This window comes from Eptesicus fuscus, chromosome 7 (assembly GCF_027574615.1).
Source record: "Eptesicus fuscus isolate TK198812 chromosome 7, DD_ASM_mEF_20220401, whole genome shotgun sequence".
Classification (NCBI taxonomy): domain Eukaryota; kingdom Metazoa; phylum Chordata; class Mammalia; order Chiroptera; family Vespertilionidae; genus Eptesicus; species Eptesicus fuscus.
In genome coordinates, this window is record NC_072479.1 from 79,472,590 (window position 1) to 79,492,924 (window position 20,335).

The 20,335-nt window shown below is 36.4% G+C and overlaps 1 protein-coding gene across 2 annotated transcripts in view; it reads right to left on the reverse strand.

Annotated features, from left to right (window-relative positions):
* The window catches only part of PIK3C2G (phosphatidylinositol-4-phosphate 3-kinase catalytic subunit type 2 gamma), a 262,489-nt gene that overhangs the window by 85,485 nt on the left and 156,669 nt on the right, over nt 1–20,335 (reverse strand). For both annotated transcript variants that reach the window (XM_054719240.1, XM_008140463.3), the window contains 6 exons: nt 19,169–19,349; nt 14,110–14,217; nt 10,063–10,155; nt 8,673–8,802; nt 4,414–4,550; nt 2,460–2,629 (listed from right to left, as the gene is read on the reverse strand). In XM_054719240.1, coding sequence (XP_054575215.1) covers nt 2,460–2,629; nt 4,414–4,550; nt 8,673–8,802; nt 10,063–10,155; nt 14,110–14,217; nt 19,169–19,349 — 819 coding nt within the window. The remainder of the gene's footprint in view (nt 1–2,459; nt 2,630–4,413; nt 4,551–8,672; nt 8,803–10,062; nt 10,156–14,109; nt 14,218–19,168; nt 19,350–20,335) is intronic.

A 20,335-nucleotide genomic window follows, 5' to 3' on the forward strand; every position in this document is an offset into this window, starting at 1 on the left:
AATGCTAGGCACTCTTCTAAGCTCTTAACATACATCAATTAATTTAATCTTCAGAACAATCTGTTTTATAGATGACTAAGCTGAGGCACAGAGAAGCCATTTGTTCAAGGTCATATCATTGGCACATGTTAGTATCAGATTAAAAAACACACCATACAATCTATCTCCAGGGTACCTGACCTTAACCACTGCTCATACAATCTCTAAAAGTATGTAAAAAGAAAGCTGCAAGAAATACTTCATCAAATTTAGTATTAACAAAGTGAAAGATGATATAGACTATGGAAATACGCTCTGAAAGACTAAAAAGTATGAATCAATAAGTTAAGAGAGCAAAGAACATCACCAATAAAGGCCTTTCTTAATTTTTCCTCTAAAAGAGAGTAATCAAAAAACTGAGTTGAAATTTAGAATTTATTACAAGAGTATCTTTTAGGCAATGAAAAATGACTATATAGAAATCATTGTTACTTGGGAACTTTGAGTGAAAAATTGTGTATGCATAATTGAATCACTTTAATTTGAATCTTTGTGAGAGAAAATAGAGCAATGAAGATAATAATTAAGCAATACTGTAGAAGAAAAACTAATATGTTTCAGAAAGTTGGTGAAATTTGTCAGTATTTTCATTATAGGGATTAACCAAATGTTCCTAGAATCATTTATCTAATCCCATAATTAAAACCAATAAGGAAGGATTGCTTGTTTATGTACAAGATGTGAAAACCTTTATATTCATTACTGATATTTGATTTCTTTCTTTCTTCAAGGTTAGAAAGTCTACAGGAGCCTCAGATTTGGTTTAAGCATGAAGATGGGCTTTCCAGATTTCTGGAAAATGGAATTCAGAGGAATGGTTCAGGGACATTTGGGCAAGGAATCCAAATGAGAGTGTTGCTGGGCTGACTCATGAGGAGAGCCTGATGTTTGCAAACCTTTCCTAAACAGAGTCACACAGATGGAGAGTGTGAGATGTTCTGAAATGGTGATGTAAGCATGAGTATAAAAAGGCAATAGCCCAGCAAGAAATCAATTTTATACTCAAAGATCCATATTATATAGTTTATGTTGGCATTTTAATACCAAAGTATGGCCATCTGGAGAAAGTTCATCACATTATATTGTAGGAGACATTATTATTTCTTCTATTGAGGAGCTGTTTTTAGCTAAATGACTGATTAGTCTTTGGAATGGTCTGATCCCAATTCTACTTTTATATGAAGTATCCTTTTTAAAGCAAGGGACGTTGGCCTTATACTTCTGGTTTCCTTGACTTCAGCCTAAATAAGATTTAAAAAAATCTATTCAACCAACAGCTTTTCCTTCTTAGTAAATGATATAATTATTTGCTAAAACCAAAAATCCATGAGTCAATCTAGAACATTTTCTTTTCTTCTAACTGGGCCCCCACCCCTGCCCAAACAATTAGCAGGTTCTGTGGCTCCTTCTAAAATATATTCTAAATCTGTCAGTTTGTATCACTTTTTACCATTAAGGTCTTGCCTTAACTATTGCAATAGCCTCCTAACTGGTCCCCTGGACATGAAATAAAAGCCAACTCCATACCATGTCTTCAGTGCCCTGCTTGTTTTGGCCTCCACCAGACTCCTCACCTTTACCTCCTACTGCCTGCCCCTCTCTATCTCACCTGCAGGCCTCAGGCTTTCTTGTTGTCACTGGAACATGCCATGCTTATTTCAATGCTAATGGTTGATAGTTTTGCTTTTCTTTCTTCTCATGGATCTCCATAGTTACCGCTCATTACACAGCTGCTTCTCATCTCTTCCAAGGGGCTTCTTTAGAACAGCATCCCTGCCTCAGCCCCTTTCTATCCCATTTCTCTGCTTCAGTTTCTTAATAAAAAATTAAATACCTTATTTCCTCATATTATTTCTTTGCATGTTAACTTGTTTAATGCCTGTTATCTCTACTAGAAAGAGATCAGCGTTTGTATTTGTCTTGTTTAATGTTGTAGCCCCAGATTCTTGATCTAGGTGCTCACTAAGTACATTTACAATGATTTAAGACTGATTGGGTTCAGGAAGTGTGCTAGTTTTATAATATGTGGACCGGGGTGGTGAATTACTATGGGCAATATATTGAGACCATTGAGACCAAAGCATTGAGACCATAAGTTTATGCCTCATTGTCCATTCAAGGTTTATTAAAAACCCCCAAAATATTGCATTTCAGATAATTCAGACTAGAACAGGATTAGCATCTCACAAGAGAGGACCAATTTAGTCCACTATTTAAAAAAACTAATTTTTCCATTAACCATCTATTGAAAAAAATAAGAAAAAAATTTTTCTTTAGTTTAGTAGGTTTTTTAATTATGTTTATGTTTTCTTCAGGGTTTTGAGAGATGGGGAGCAAGTCAAATGCTGGATTTCTATGCCATTATATATCACTCTAAGCTATTACTTAATTACTGTAATAAAACTTGTTTGTGCACTGACCTCTTTATCCCTCCAAATGTTTGCGCATGACCTAAAATTTTTCCAAAGTCAATATGAAACATGTGGCCTGACTTCGTCAGCATGATATTGTCGTTGTGACGGTCACAGACTCCCAGGATGAATGTTACCACACACCAGCCAGCACAGGAATAGAAAAAGTTGCTCAAGGCCTAATAAATTGAAAAACAATAACACAAGAATAATGCACATATAAAAATGAGCAAATGCATTCACATCAGAGTTAATAATAAAAAGTATGATGAAAGCAAAATTACATAATCAAGAACCACTTCTAAACTTCAGCTGAGAGAAGGGTATAATTAAATAACTAGTCCTTGATATGTGACAGAAGAACATGAAGTGATATCTTCTTTAGCCTAATAGGTACATGTTTTAATTGAAATGGGGAAAATACCTCTTTTATTCAGTTTGCGTTAACTTTCAGAATTTCTAGAGAGGAATCTTGGTGTGATTTTTTTGATGTCTCAAATATACAATACTGAATGATTTTTTTTCAAGGTAAAAGAAGAAACAATATAACTTAATATTGCCTATCCCCAGAGAAATTTAAAATATCAGCTGTTTAATATTTGAATTTTTAACACAGAAAAAGCTATGTTGAAATATCTGTAATATTTTATGTTTATAGTTGCAAATGGATCATTCAGTTGACGTTTAAAAGTGTCTTGGTACAGTATACTAGTATATCAATGAATGCTTATATGGGTGGAAACAGATTACTGTTAAGTCGATTGTGGCTTATGCTTCTTTAATGAACAGAGGTATCTTGCCAAAATTACTCTATGTTTTCAACATGGTATCCTAGTTGTGAATCATTTTCATCAATGGTGCAACCATGAGTACCCTTGGTGTAACCATGAGTGACTGGTTGGACTACAGTTATGAGTCTCTTCGAATGGTGTGGCTGACTTGCTGGACAGGGAGTCTATGTCCCTGGACTACATGCTGGGACACCTTCGTTCAGGTACCCTAGGTGTCCGGGCAAGCCACATAACTTGTCTGTCAAGATTTCCTCCACTTATAAATTAAAGATAAAATATGTTCTTCACATCATGGCTGTGAAGAGCAAATGTATGTGGAAATACCTAAAACAGTAAAATGGAGATTTGTGTAAAACTCAAATTACAATGTGGGGAATAACTAAAAACAGATTTCAAGATAACTTCTAAGTCTGTTATTCGGCCTCCCAACAGTCACCTCAGTTTGCCAGGACTGAAGGGTTTCCTAGAATGAGGAAACTTCAGTGCTCAGAACAGTCAGAGGAGGATTCCTGCTGGCTCATATTGGGTCTCTGTGTGAATTAGCATACAGGTGCCTCTGCCTCTGGGTGGACCATCTTGGTAGGTAGAACAAGGCTCGGCTGTAAGCAACTCCGCCGCTTAGCCAGGAGCCCTGGTATAGAATCCACATAGCTACACTGCTGGCCAGATGCCGGGAGGAAGTAAAGTGAGGGTAAATATTCGCTATCAATAGAACAGTATGTTTTGTCAAGTACTGAGATGTAAAAAAAAAATTAATAAACTCTATTATGCATTTTGCAAACATTGAAAGAATAAGGCATGAGAAAGTAGAGCTTGGCAGAAGAAATGTATTGCAAAGGAAGGAGGGAGATTTCTAGAAATTGGAGATTGTGTATAAATTGGCAGAGGTAACTTGAAGGGCGTAGTGGAAGGAGCGTCATCTTAGGTGAGATAAGGAAGGCAATTGAGCAAAGAGAGTCTTTATTAATAGCCTGGAATTTGACCCAGAAAAAACCCCAAACAGAAATTTTTATCTGGTTAATTTATCATTTAAACTGGGTCATTGTTACTAGGCTGATGACTGAGTGAATTAGAACTCGAGGAGTTACTTTTCCATAAATCAGAATTTCTAATGAACCAGAGCATATTCTTATTCAAGCGCATTATGTAAAATTAGCTCCAGCAGGACAAACCTTTTCATAATCCGCCTTTAAGTGGTTGTGCTGACTGAACCACTTCTTGATTGTGTTTTCCTTCAGCGGTCCCATCAGTCCAGCATGGCGGTGGATCTTTGCTAGGGTCACAGCATCGGGCACCATCTGCACCAATCCTGCTTGAGAAAAAAATAATTCTTTCCTCACAGGAAGAGGGATGCGTAGGAAATACTAGCACGACTTAGAGAACCCTTTTCTTTCCAGATCTTTTCTGAAGGAGCCTTGTCTAGATGGCCTCCCCTCTAATTTTTCCTAAATCCTGGGGAACAATGAGGCTACTTGCTGTGCTTGGATCAGATGTGTCAGAAAGAGCTTTAATATTTTTTTTTCTAAAATGACAATAGAGAGCCATTTAGATGTCTCACAGAGACCCTGGTGGCTCAATAGAGTTGTGGGTTAATTAATATATATCTTGTGTGGTCATTTACAATGACCCTTACAATTTAAGGGAGGACATTCAAACTTGTGTAACAAGTTTGATAAGCAAACAAAATGCAATCTCCATAACAAATATTTGAAATATATTTTAAAAATCAGTGTTCAGGTTCATAAATGCATTGTTAAATGGTAATTTTCTAGGTGTGAACACAATAACTCTGTAGTAAACAGGTCAAAAGTCACCTGCCCTTCCTTCTCAGTCAACATGAAAGAGAAACTATGATAACCATTTTAAAAAAATATATTTTTTATTGATTTCAGAGAGGAAGGGAGAAGAAAAGAGAGATAGAAACATCAATGATGAGAGAGAATCATTGATCGGCTGCTTCCTGCATGCCCCTGCTGGGTATCAGGCCGCAACCTCGACCTACTGGCTCACAGGTTGATGCTCACAACTACTGAGTCACGCTGGCTGGGCGATAATAATTTTTTTAAAGGGAGCGTATACTGATTTAACTTCAACAGGACCTTTGCTCCATTGGCCATATACATCAAGGCTTCTTTTTCATTGTTTTCATAAGGTTATTGAAATGCATATATTTTCAAACCCACTGATTTTTATTCTGTTCAGAACAGCAGTTTAAACCCAGTATTTAAGACTTTCCTGGGACTAATGTCCTCAAAACAACCTACAATGTACAGTTCTGTAAATAAAGTCATGGAAAGAAATTAAAGTACAGAATGACTTATACCATCTTGACAATTGCAAGAGTTGCAAACCCAAATTCCCAAAAGGACCAGGTATACAAATGTAAGTATACTAGTATGAAAAGAGAGATGGTGGTTTTTAAAATTGACTGTTTCATGGTCTACCTTAAAAAATTTAATTAAACAACAACAAACAAGTAGATCACAGTGCTGGTAAATGAAACACTTCCCTGGGCTGGATTTAGCCAGTGGCTGCTGCTTGCAGCCTTAATTTCTCTTAATATCCAATAGCCCAGCTGTGACCATTAGGCACCTACATCGCTGGATCAGAAAGAAACTTAAACATGGGGAGTGGGAATTGAATGTTGCAAATATAACCTATGAAACCTATATGCCAAATAAATAAATCTTACCTAATAATAGACAAACATGTAAATTGACTGTACCTTCCCCCTCCCCACAGCCAATCAGAGTGAGTATGCAAATTAGAAGGCCAAAGATGGCGGCCGCCCAGCTGCTCTAGGTGGGGTAGGACGCCTGCTATGAGGGGGAGGGCGAAGGGATCTACAGGAGCGCAGTGCCCCAGTGAAGACAAGACTGCAGGCTCTGGAGTCTGCAGCAAAGACGAAGACGGCAGACTCTGGCCTAGTGAAGGCCTGGGTGTCTGGTGCCAGAGGAAAACCGGTGCTGGAAGCCAAGGGAAGGAAGGCCTAGTGCACGAATCTCTTCATGCAACGGGCCTCTAGTAAATAATGAAAAGAAAGAGAAATAACACCCCAGAGATAAATCCTGGATCCTGGGCACATTCTTAATATAACACCTCTACCTCCTCCTTCACTAGTAATTGGCTCGTGTGTAGGTTTTCTCATGGGTATTTAAGTGAGATAGCAAATATAAAGCATTACATTTAGTAGTGACAAAATTAGAGGCGATTTCTCTTTCTAATCCTGAAAATTTCCCTCCTAATTTTCCCAAACCCTCCATGTAACACTTCCTAAAGGAAAGTTACCTCTACCTGGTTCCCAAGTGTTTTGTTGCAGCCTCACATCTGATCATGCCCAAAATTAGGACTTAGATCATTACACCCTTTGGATATGGGCTATCGCAATATCAGTTACTTTTCAGGCCACATTTGTCTTCAGGGAGTTAATCTTTGCTAAATCCCAAGTCATTTATCATAAGCCTTGCTTTGCTAACTACTCAGAAAACCTTGTACCCAATTTATAACAATCATGATGGTTAAATTCTGCCTATTAATTAAAACCATAAATTACATTTTACACATTTTAAGCTAGTACATATCATACACCTTTTAAATACTTCTAACATAATCTTGTGCAAATTGAGTAATATGCGTGGTTCCATTCTTACAGTCCTTTAATGCAGCATTGCTCAAATTTTAATGCACGTATATGTCACTCAGGGATCTTGCAAAAATGTAAGTTCTGATTCAGTAGAAAGGGGTGGGGCCTGAGATCCTGCATTTCTAACAAGTCCCCAGGTGATGTCAATGCTGCTGGTTCATGGGTCATACTTTCAGTAGCAAGGTTCTTAAGAACAAAACTTTTCAAGGTGGTATCATAAAGGCAGTGGCTCTCAAAAAGGGGTGCATAAGAAACATTAGAGCAGCTTTTTCAATCACCAAAACTTGAGTACCACTTGTCAAAAAGATATCTTAAATATATATGTGTGTGTGTGTATATATATATATATATATAAATATATAAATATATATATATATATATATATATATATATATATATATTTATATATATAATTCAGCATGATTGTAATTAAATTACAATTAATTACATTAAATTACAATGATAAAAAGACTCTTTTAGGAACTAGAGCTTCAGAAAGGATCCAGGGGTGGGACAGTTGGCATGGAAACAATAGCCCTATTGGGTAGCATGACAATAGAGTCATACTGAAATTCAAGTTGCAAGTTAAGCTAACTAGAAGGTACTTCCATGCCTGGCTTCTAAAATCTCAAATCACAATTGTTTGGGGTACTGAGCCTAGTGGTGGAATGTCAGGAACTGGAGAGGCAGGCAGTGAAAGGTCTTCTTTTGTGATGAGAGGTTTAAATTGTATCTCTGCTTGAATGAAAAAATAATGACTACATGGTTCTAGGTCCCTTTTCTAGTTCTATGGTATTTTTATACCTTTGTTCATGCAGAGGTATCTGCTATAATTCATACCAATTATTTTAATGAAATTCTAAATGGCAATGACCACTTGTCAAAAAGATATCTTAAATATATATGTGTGTGTGTATATATATATATATATATAAATATATAAATATAAATATAAATATATATATATATATATATATATATATATATATATATATATATATATATTAAATTCAGCATGATTGTAATTAAATACAATTTTTACCTCTAATGTTTTGGTAATAATTTGAGTGGACCACTAACATTATTTTCATTGGTAATATGTATAAATGTAGGTACATTTCCACAATAATGGCTTAGATTTTATAAGGGAAAAGAAATGCTGAAGTATGTTAAAAGTTTGCATGTATGGTCACCTTTGACTGTTGATATTATTTACATTTTACTTGAAAGTCTTTTAGAAATTAAGTTCAGGTTTACAATGTATTTAGAACTTTTAGAACTCCTTTAAGCATTTGCAACTTTTCAAATTTTGCATCAATAGGTGACAATTGTTATTTTTTTGAATTAATAGGCCTTTCTATTATCTTGGAAAAAGAGAAAAGATAAGAGTTAGTTATTAATGAACTAATCTTAAAGACACACAAAAGAATATCACCGTTAACATTTGGGTTGTCAAGGTTCTCATTAATATCTAAAAGGACATTATGCTTTATGTAATAAATTTTTATAATTTTTTAAAAATAATATAATTTTTATTGGCTTATAATTTTTGAAAATAATTCTTGTTTAAAAAGAACAAGTATGTATAGTTCTTTGGATTTTAAAGTTTATAGTCTAAACTTTATAATTTTTGAAAATAATTCTTGTTTAAAAAGAACAAGTATGTATAGTTCTTTGGATTTTAAAGTTTATAGTCTAAAATGAGCGCTGTGAAAGTTTGGTGGCATTTTACCAGTAAATGCATGACAGAAATGATGTAAGTCTTCCCATTATCTAGTCTGTACTGACCTTGGCCTTTTCCTGTGGATAGACATCTATAAATGATCATTTGCATATCCAGGCCCTCCTGCAGCCAAATATTGTCCATCATTTGGACAATCTGCAGAACAAGCATATCCTGGCGAAGATCATCTCCAGCCTGTTCAAAACAAAATGATAGACTTTGGATTTCTCTATGACTGCCATTAAAAGCTTTCAAATGTAATATATGTCATTTCTTTCCTTGAATACATTTTTAGCCAATTTAGAGTGATTTCAATTATTTTATTACCTCTCACAGTACCTTGTGTTTCTGATGGAAGATCAAAGAGAATGAGAACTTTCCTTTAAGTGATTACAGAAGCTTCAGCCATCAAATTAGAAGCTGCTTGGAATGTTGTTCTCTGATAATCTTTCAATTTATTATCCATGTGCAATATCTTAGATTCAAAGTCTAGTGAAGAAAGGCTGAATAAATGTTTATCCAAATTTCAAACTCAGCCAGGAGAGAGTTAAGTGGAACATTATTTGGTATGTCATAAATTTATGCACTGATAAACGGAATACCAAGAGCTTCTCGACTATGAGGATAAACATACACATATGATTCATCAGACTCTGAGTCATTGGCTTCTCTTATTATGAGGGCAGTTGAAAAGTTTTCAGAGTAAATGGTCTTTGATAAAAAATAAGAAATGATAAAGGGGAGGTTTTCAAGCATTGGTGAAAGAAATGGAATATGTCCAAAGGGAAACAATAGTTCTATGCTTTTAAACTATTAATAATTTTTATTTTGAAAATGCTTTCTAAATTACATGCAGAAAAATATGCCAAGATGAGAGTCCAGTGTTTTTTTTTTTCTTCAGCAAATATGCAGTGTCATTGAACCATTATTGCTTGAAGTTACACAGTTCAAAGGAAAAAACTGGATGTCCTACTATCTTCAAATATAGTCAGAATCCACCAAAAATATCACTCAGATATTACTAAATTAAGCAAATTACTAAAATAAGCAAATGCTTGCATATAATAATTTTATGTTAAATTAATTTATATTATTTGAGTTACAGGTAATTTTGATTCTAATTTAGTATTTAGGCCAAAAAAAAGCTCTCGCCTTTGGGGCTCACCACACATTCCAGTTTCTGTGTTACTCAAAAGTGATTGTATAATTTTGCTTATTGGAACATATTTTCATAAATTTTGCACTGAAGGTTCATGGACTTTAAGCCAGTAATGTTTGATTTATTGCCAATCATAGTTTGGCATGTACTATAATTCTGTAAAAAATGCAAAATCAAAAATAACTGGAATCTTTTGTGTTGTTGCCAGCAGAAAATAGCACCAGTAATTTTCTTGTGAGCAATATATCAATATTTCTACCAATGTAATCAATTTGATGTTTTAGGAGTTACTGTACCTTAAAAATGATGCTGATATTTTTGCCCATTGGATTAGCATTGATGAAAGTAATCTTCAATGGCAACGCATTAGATGTGAAATATGAACATGCCTACAAGAGGAGAAGAGAAAAACTGTGACCAAAATAAAGCAAAAAGAACATATTCCCGGAAATCATGGCACCTTGCAGAATTTATTTGAACAAATAGAACACATATGAATAATTTTTACACTTTGGAACAAAGAAACTTATTTATTTTTTTTAAAAAAACAAGCAACTTTAGTTTTACCAACCAAAACCTTTACTTGGAAAATGAAAAGCCAGCTTTTTGGCAGGTCATAAATCTTCAACTACATTTTTTTTCTAACAAAACAGTGGTGCTATGTTGGGGATTTAAATAAATGAAGTAGTATAGTATGTAGGTATTGTGTTTATGCTAGTTGGCTAATATCTAAAAGGTAAAATTGTTATTTAAAAAATTAATTCCTTTTAATTATGTCTGCTCTGCAGCATATTAAGAAAATGAATATAGAGCTGTAGATTTCAAATTTGGACTCTATGATTTATTAGCTGTAAGACTTTGGGTAAGTTACTAAATTGTTTGTATCCCATTATAAAATGGTGATAACAATGCCTACCTCACCATATTTATAATAGATATATGAGCTAATGGATATAAAATACCTTTTACTGTGCCAGTCACTAATTATGTAGGTAAAAAAAATTAATGCATCCTTTTTCTCTTTTTATTAATGAACTAGAGGCCTGGTGCATGACTTTGTACATGGGTGGGGTCCCTCGGCCTGGCCTGGTGATCGGGGCCGATTGGGCTGCAGGAGGTTGGCCAGCAGACCTGATCGGGGCCATTGGGGCCATCAGGGCCAGGGTTGGCAGCCGCGGGAAGTTGGCTGTGGGAGCGTGCTGACCACCAGGGGGCCAGCTCCTGCATTGTGCATCTGCCCCCTGGTGGTCAGAGCGCATCATAGTGATCAGTCGACCAATTGTTCAGTCGCTTAGGCTTTTATATATATATATAGATATTTTCTTACAATTACAAATAAGAGTACAACATATATTTCCTTTTTTCATTTCTTTCAATTGCATTTTGCATTTCTATATTCAATTTACTATATTGACTACTTTCCATTATGCTTTCGTTATTGCTTATTCTCCTTGTATATTCTCACAATTGTTTGAGTGTTAAAAGGCTGTGTGTGTTTAGGCTGTTAGAGAGTTCATATTGATAGTGAAGAGTACAATCAATACTAAAGAAAGGAAAATAACTTGATATGTTCAATTTATCAACTCAGTTAAAATATGACATCAATACATGCTGAAGGTCCCAGACAGCGTGGCTCAGTGATTGGGCATCAACCTACAAACCAGGAGGTCACAGTTCAATTCCCCATCAGGGCACATGCCTGGGTTGCAGGTTTGATCCCCAGTGGGGGATGTGCAGGAGGCAGCCAATCAATGATTCTCTCTCATCATTGATGTTTCTATCTCTCCCTCTCCCCTTTTCTCCTAAATCAATAAAAATATATTTAAAAAAATTTTTAAAAATACATGCTGAAGGATCTGTTTTGAATATCATTATTTCTGAGAAATCTGAAATTGGTAGAAGCTGAGAGGAAAGGATCTATTTCTTAACCTATCAACATAAATCTCACCTACTCCTAGAGCAAACAGAAATCCTTGCTTGCTGAATCAGTTTGAGTTTTACAGTAATGAGGTGGGGTTGCTGTTTGGTATGTAATGAATTCTTGCTGCAAAAATACGTCAATCAGGAAACATGACTTTCTGTCATGGTGTTAAATTAGGAAAGCCTGTATTAGGCCAGAAATGAGTCTAGATCAATGGATTTCAAATACCACTCATTCAATTCTTGGGCATTCCAAGTCCATGGAAGAGAGACAAAGGGCAAAGGGAGGCTGAAGGTAAGGCTTTGTGCTTGTGTGAGGTCTGTGGCATAAAATGAGACATTTACTCAGACTGGATGCCTTGCCAGACTGCATTCAATTTTTTTTCTCTCTCTGCTATGAATTTTCTCATTGTCGACAAGTTGAGAGTTCTGATTGAAGGCTTTTCTACACTGCCTACATTTATGGGCTTGTTCCCCAGTGCGGAGGCTCTGATGCCAAATAAGATATTTATTCTCACTGGAGGCCTTACTATGTTCATTAAACTCATAAGCTTCTTCCAAGTGTGGATTCTGTAATGGTTGATAAGGTTTCCATTGGAACAGAAAGCTTTCCCTACTCATTTCAACTGTAAAGTTTCTCACTTGAGAAGTGCCTGATGTTGGAAAAGGCTTTTACTTTGAGTAGAGGCCTCCTGCACTCATTACATTCAGAGGTTGTTCTCCAGTATGGGTTCCTGATAGTCAATGAGTAGGGGGCTCGAAGTGAAGGCTTTTACAAATCCATCACGTTTATGAGGCTTCTCTTAAGCATGGAGTCTCTGATATTTAATGAGATGGGAATAAGAATGACACTCCCTGTATTCATACAGCTTGTTCTACCAGTGGATTCTCAGATGAAGCATTGGCTGACAGGTCTGTTTGAAGGTCTTACCATACTCATAGAGACTCTTTCCAGTATGGATCCTCTGATGGCCAATCAGATGTGGGCTCCAATTGTTAACTTTGCCAAGTTTATTGCACCTCCGGATGTGATGTATGTCCCTTCAGACCCCCTTATTTTTCAGCAAGACCCAAGGACAGACTAAAAATGCTCTATAGGTGACAGCATCACCTGGCACATTTGTCCTGTTCGTTGTTGAATGCACACGTGCAGCAGCCTTATACAAGTCACAGCCGGTCAGAGCAAATGAGACAAAGGAATAGCTCTACTTGGGGGCCCTTCCAGTCTCAGGGAAAGTACTGGTGGTTGCAGGTTATTGCAGGGGAGTGTGGTACCAGTCACAGCACTAGGTGTGGTGACTCCTGGGCTGGTGACCCCAGGTCTGGCCAGCTTACCTGGATAGTCACAGCAGGCACCTGTTAGAGCTAGCACCCCACATTCCCAAATGCGTAAGCCAAAACTCATATGTAATTTTAATTAAAAAATTGCCTATTCCTTAATAACAATAAACCCAGAAAGCATAAACAAAAAAAAACAACATCTGAATTCAGTGATCCATATTGTTCTTTTGAATTTAACATATGTCTTTGAAATGCTGAGTTTCCACATATCTCAGAATTAATCAGATTCACTGCTAATGATTAAAAAGTTACACAATTTTTTAAAAATTGGCAATAATTTAGATTTTAGTATGATTAGATATACATATCTCAACTTATGGAATTGATTCCTAATTTTGTTATTTTTTAAAATATGTTTATGAAGCATATTAGGAAAGTTTGCAGGGTGTCTTTGTAACAGCAAAGTTATAAAGGTGAGAGTATCAAGCTTTTAGCAAACCTGTTTATATTTATACTAATAATGGTCTATTCCCCCCCCTACTTATTGGATATGTTTTCTTGATCTTCTTATAACTTAAGTAACATTTATTGTGCATGCATGATAGTTTGACTACTTCACTTCTCAACCTCACTTATCAATCCTCCTCTCTATTAGTGTCTTCTACTCTTGGGCTTTTGAGAAGGAGAATAATAAAGCTCTTGGAGAACAAGGGATAAAGGATGACTCCAAGTCAGAGAAGGGTGGCTGGCAGAGGTTGGGAAAGAGAAGGTGTTTGTGAGTGTGATAACACCAGGAAAGACTTTCCAGGCATTGGTAAAATCACAAAATACATTATATGGCACACTGACTCATGAGCACCAATGAATTTTAAATTGAATCAAAATGGAGATGTTGTAGCTAATGATATATTAGTGTACTAGACATGGGTATGCACGTAATCTAAATAAGCATGAAATTAAACTCTGCCTGCATGGAGTCACCAAATCAACCATTTTGAATAAATGGAGAAATCAATTCCGAGATTAATATCTTTATTTCTTCACTGAGGAAAAATAACTGCAATAAGATTTTATAAATTATATTCACCATTTCAAAAACATACAGTGAACTAAACAATACAGAACAAAAATACTCAACTTACCTTGTGATCAATCCCCTTTATACAGAGAGCAGGGTTCAGAGGAAGGTGACAGGTATGTATAGACTGAAAGAATTCTTGTAGTCTGCCAATCTCTTTCTTCAGCACATCCTGTGAAAAATCATAAAGAAAAGCATTTTAGAAACTGTAAAGAACTTGACTTTTTCTTCAAGTTGTAATTTTTTTTGTATTGATTAAATAAACTCTTTAATTCAGAGGTTGCACACTTGAATGCTTTAGGGTCTGGTAGGTGATATAGCCACATTTGAGAAAGCAGCAGGCTAAAGACAATGGGAATGGGGAATTAATGAGTGTATGTCCCTTTTAAAGTACTTTACATTCAATTAAAAGCAAAACCAAAATGAAATACTATTCTGTTCAAACAAAACATAATGGATTGGACTTGACCTGTGGCCCACTGATTTCCAGTCCCAGCTTTAAGTAATTATTCATATAATTCATTTCTGATTATTTTCTAAAATCTTAGTTTGTATTTCTCAAGATTTACACTTAATAATAAGAGTACATCTTAGAATAAGTTCACATATATTACCAGCAATAATGACAAAAAAATTATAATTGCTGACAATTGATAATTATCAGAAACAGCAATCTGTCTACTTTATTAAATAGCAATGAGTATATTTCTGGTACTTGATTCACCTCCTTCCACAATGCTCTTCCATAGTACCTGTGGAAGATCTGACACCACAGATCACAATTTTAGAATTGTGTAACCCCTGACCAAAAGAGGGGGGAAACAACAATAATTAAAAATAAAATAATAATAATAATTCAAAATTAAGAAAGTTCCTTTCAGGTTACTTTTGAAAATGTTTTAAGCACAATTCTAAAAATGAGGATATCATATTAATTACTCTGAATTAACTTTTAAGAGTTCCTTAGCTCTTTCTCCTGGCTCATTGCAAATAATAGAATCTACTACTCCAAGAACCCAGAAGAGCAAGGTGGAGAAATGAAGCAAAATTCCACCACAGCACTCTTTCTGTCTGTCATCCATTGTCTTATCTATGCCTAGATTTGCCAGAAGAATATAATGTAAGGAAATCTCTGCTCTCTTCATTTAATTAAAGTATCATCATTTCATATAGTTAGGTTTAATGAGTGCTTTTAAAAAACTAACAAACAGCCCTAGCTGAAGGGTTCCAGATTGATTGCAGTCAAGGCCACGTACCTTGGTTGCAAGTTCCCTGGCCCTGGTCAGGGTGTGTGCAGGAGGCAACCAATCAATGTGTTTCTTTCACATTGATATTTCTCTCTGCCTCTCACTCTCCCTCTCACACTATCTAAAAATCAATGAAAAAATTTCCTCGGGTGAAGATAAATAGATAAATAAATAAATAAATAAATAAATAAATAAATAAATCCTACCTAATAATAGACAAATATGCAAATTGACCATACCTCTGACACACCCACAAGCCACATCCACCATCCAATCAGAGCGAGTATGCAAATTAACCCATCCAAGATGGCTACAGCCACAGAGAGCAAGGTTTCCCAGGCAACAGAGGGAAATAAGCTTTCTGCCAGCCGTTGCCGGCCTAAGCCTCCACTCAAGCTACAAAGTTTCAGTTATAGAAGGTAAACAAATTCAAACAGAAATGGCGGCAGAGTGGAGCTTGAGAGAGCAGGCCAGGGTTGCCACCGGCAACAGGGGAAGCAAAGCTTTCCGCACACCCTGGCCGGGCCCACCAGCTTAAGGCAACAAAGTTTCAATTATAACCCCAACAGAAATGGCTGCCGCCATGGAGGGAGCCCCAGGCTTGGCTCTGCTCCAGGCTACAAAGTTTCAATTGTAGAAGGAAAATAAATTCCAGATACCTGGGCCTCTGCTTGGGTTGCCAGGAGGTGTGGCCAGCCTGCAAACCACCACAGGCCCCTCACTCAGGCCGCCCCTCACCCCAAGGGAACTCCACCCTGATCAGGGACACCCTTCAGGGCAAACCAGCTGGCCCCCACCCCTGTACCAGGCCTCTATCCTACCTAATAAAATGGTAATATGTAAATTACCATCACTCCACTACGCCCACAATTGGGCCAGAGGGAGGCGCAGGGGGTGGGACTCGGGGTGGCTGGGGTAGCCAATTGGGCTGGCGGGATGCTGAGCTCGCGTCGCCAGCAGCGGCGCAAGCTCAGTGTCTGTGCCATGGCTGTGCTGCGGAACAGAAGGGGCCTCTGTGCTGCGGAACAGAAGGGGCACCCTCGAACCATCAAAAGCAGGGGAGCTGGGTGCCTGCCTGGTGCACCAGCGGGCAGGCACCCAGCTCCACTGCGATAGAAAGCGAAAGCGTGTAGGGGACCCTACATGTGCATGATTCAATCATGCACTGGGCCTCTAGTAAATAAATAAATAAATAAAATACTAACAAAGAGTAACTTAAAGTATGAAAAATTATAAGTGCTTCTCCCATCTTTCTTTTTCTTTCCCTATTTTCATGTGAAAAGATGTTATCATAAAATCGGCCAGACAAGAGAAAATAAATACATTTATTTGAGAGAATAATGTCAATATAACTCTAGAACATTATGCAAATGGTCAAAAAAGACACCAGAATTATTCAACTATAGTGTGCATCTTAAATATGTAAGGGATTTAAAAATATAATAATGACCAAACCTACATACAAATTTTATAAATTTTAATAACAATTTATTGTCCTTCTTTCCACTTTTTTGTTTATCTCTAGAAAATAATTAATGAGTCCACAGTAATATGGATGAATCATTTTTTTTTCATTGTTCATCATATTATGTGCCTTAAGGCTCTTCTGTGTAAGCAGAATTTATAGGTCTCCCATATAAAAATAAATTCCATGTGCATGCTTTTTATTTTCTATTATTTCTTAGGTAGGTAAAGTTGCATAGTTTCTGTTATTATACCAAATTAGTGAATTCCAGAAAACAAACAAACAAACAAACAAAAAAAAACAACACAAAAAACTTTGGGCTGGGAAAAAATTCTGGGACATTGTACCTATTATTATTTTCATATCATTTTGTTGAAAATTCTTGTTGATTTTAAACCAGGGGTAGAGAGAAACTATGATCTTCCTTGAGGTCAAGACTTGTGTTTAAGTCATCTTTCTATCCTTAACTCTTAGTCTGTAGTAAGTACTTAATTTTTATTGAGTGATGTTCTTATTACAATGAATTTTATTACTTAAATTTTATTGAATGATGTTCTCATTACAATTACTATCCCCCTGCATCTAGAATGTTGAACTTAGGGGAACCTACTTAATGGTCTATGTCACTGAAGGGGAGTAGTGATGCAGATAATTAAAATGAGCAAGTGTTTCTCCATTAGATTAAGAAAAAGAATAGCCAAGTCCATCATTATAATCAGTTTTAGAAGAGGCACAATATTTTGACTATCCTGGATCTTACTGTAAAGTATTACATTCCACACCACTATTGGTTTCTCATTTAAATAATTGTATTTGTTTTGGTAAAAGTCTTTAAAAATGTGACCTTGATTGGTGCAATTTTAGAAAGATCTAGACCTAGATTTAATACCTTAGACCAGTGCTTCTCAACCTTTCTAATGCCGCGACCCTTTAATACAGTTCCTCATGTTGTGGTGATCCCCAACCATAAAATTATTTTCGTTGCTACTTCATAACTGTAATTTTGCTACTGTTATGAATTGTAATGTAAATATCTGTGTTTTCCGATGGTCTTAGGCAACACTGCTAGACAAAGGTACCCTAAAAAGTCCCCTCATGTAATTTCCCACAAGTCTAAGTTGCGTTGCCATTTTAAGGAAGTTGCTTCATTTGGTCTTTTTTAATTAAATTGCCTTTATTTATTTATTTATTTAAATTTTTATTGTTGAGAGTAATACAGCTGTCCTCCCTTTTTCCCCTTGACCCCCACCACACAGTTTCCACCCCACCCCAGGCCTTCACCCCCTATTGTCTGTGTTCATGGGCAATGCATATCCTATATAGTAAAAGGATAATATGCAAATTGTCCCCTCAGGAGTTCGATCGGGAGACCAGGAATTCGATTGCTCACTATGATGTGTGCTGACCACCAGGGGGAAGCACAGAACATGGTGGGCAACCAGTGGTGGTGACCGGGGTGCTGAGGGAGTGAGAGAAGAAGGAGGTGGGGATGTCGGGAGGTGGAGAACCTGATCGGCCCTGATCGCCGGCCAGGCCTAGGGACCCTACCTGTGCACGAATTCCATGCACTGGGCCTCTGGTATGCATATAAATTCTTTGGTTAATCTCTTCTTACCCCACCCCCCTTCCCTCTGAGATTCGTCAGTCTGTTCCATGTTTCCATGCCTCTGGTTCTATTTTATTCATCAGTTTATTGTGTTCATTAGATTCCACATATATGTGAGATCATGTGATATATGACCTGGAGACTATGCTAAATGAAATAAGCCAGTCAGAAGAGAAAGACAAACTGCCTTTAAGTTGGCCTCTTCTTATCAGGTACTCTTTGTATTGCTATATGGCCACTTAGATAAAACAGCCACATCTTGGACCTGGCTGGGTATGTCAGTTGGTTAGAGCATCACCCTGATACTCCAAGGTTGTGGGTTTGATCCCTGGTCAGAGCACATACAAGAATTAATCAATGAATACATAAATAAGTGGAACAACAAATCAATGTTTCTCCTTTTCTCCTTTCCTCTCTCTCTAAAATCAATCAATATAAAAATTTAAAAAGCCATTTTCTGGTGATAGACATTACCATTAACTTTAGGATAGTAAAATGAAAGAAGAAAAAACCACAAACACAAAAAAACCCCTTGATTAAAGCAATTGATTTGTAGGTCTTGGCCAGGTAGCTCAGTTGGTTAGAGCATCATCCTGATACACCAAGATTCGACCTCCAGTAAGTGCACAAACAAGAATCTCTCTCTCTCTCTAAATAAATAAATAAATCAACAAAAAACAATTAATTTTTGTCTTATGTCTAAGTATAGTCAAGGAATGTGTTTTCCAAGCTATGAAATTATAACTTAATTGAACTAAAGATTAAAAAAATACTTCACTACATGAAGATTGATTTCTCAACAAACCTGTCTTTGAAGTTCACTGGCAGACTTGACTTTTCCTCCAATGCCTCCCAGAATTTCGATAAGTTTCATCTCCTTGGAAAACTCATCACTCAAGGCTTTTCCTGCACAGAATTGGAGAGCTGCCAACAGCTTCTGATACCAGCTTTTAAAATAAGCTTCATTCTGTGCATCCTTTAGCAGCCTGAAGGAAAGAGAGAAAAAGAATTCTTGTATCTAAAGGTGATTTTTTAACTACCTCCAGAAGGAAAAACAAGTGCATTTCAGACAAATCTGTATTTACTGGCTTTGGGCGTTTAAGAACCCAGAATGGGAGAAATGTTGTTTATTTGTTGACAGTCATCAAGGTCCACCTGATAGCTAATGAGATTCCAAAAGTGAAGAATTAATGAGACCTGCATTTTCTCATTTCAATTCACAATGCACTTTTTCTTCTTTCAGGCTTCTTAATTCTATAACAAATAGTTACCTTAATAACATATTTTTTTACTTATTCAAATATGAATAAATAATTTTAGAAATAATATTTATAAGTGACTGTATTATACTGCAACTTAACAATCAATCCCCACCCTTTTCTGCTTTTCTTCAAAAGATAATGTCTCCTTTCATTACCATTAATACCCCCTTTACCCTCTTTTATCTCCCTCCACCCCATCTTTCCCTCTAGGAATTACCATATTGTTGTCTGTGTCTAAGGTTTTGTTTTTTTTCTTTGCTTAATCCCTTTGCCTTTTTCACCCAGCCCCCAAACCCTCTTCCCCTCTGACAGCTGTCAGTCTGTTCTCTGTATCTATGAGTCTGTTCCTATTTTGTTTGTTCGTTTATTTTGACTTGGGGTGGTGAACACACAATGCAATATACAGATGATGTATTATAGAATTGTACACCTGAGACCTACATAATTTTATTAACCAATGTCACCCTGATAAATTCAATGAAAATGTAAACAATAAAATAAAATGGCATTCAATAAAATATAATTTTAAAAATAGAAAAGATAATGTCTCCAAACTGTCATATTGATTACTTGGCGGAAGATACTATAAAGGCAAGATCATGGTTTTTGTTTTCTGGCATTTCTGTATTCAAGTCCCAGACCTACAACTTAAAAGTAACATCGAAAAAAAAAAAAAAGTAACATCGAACCGACTGTCAAACCTCAGAGGG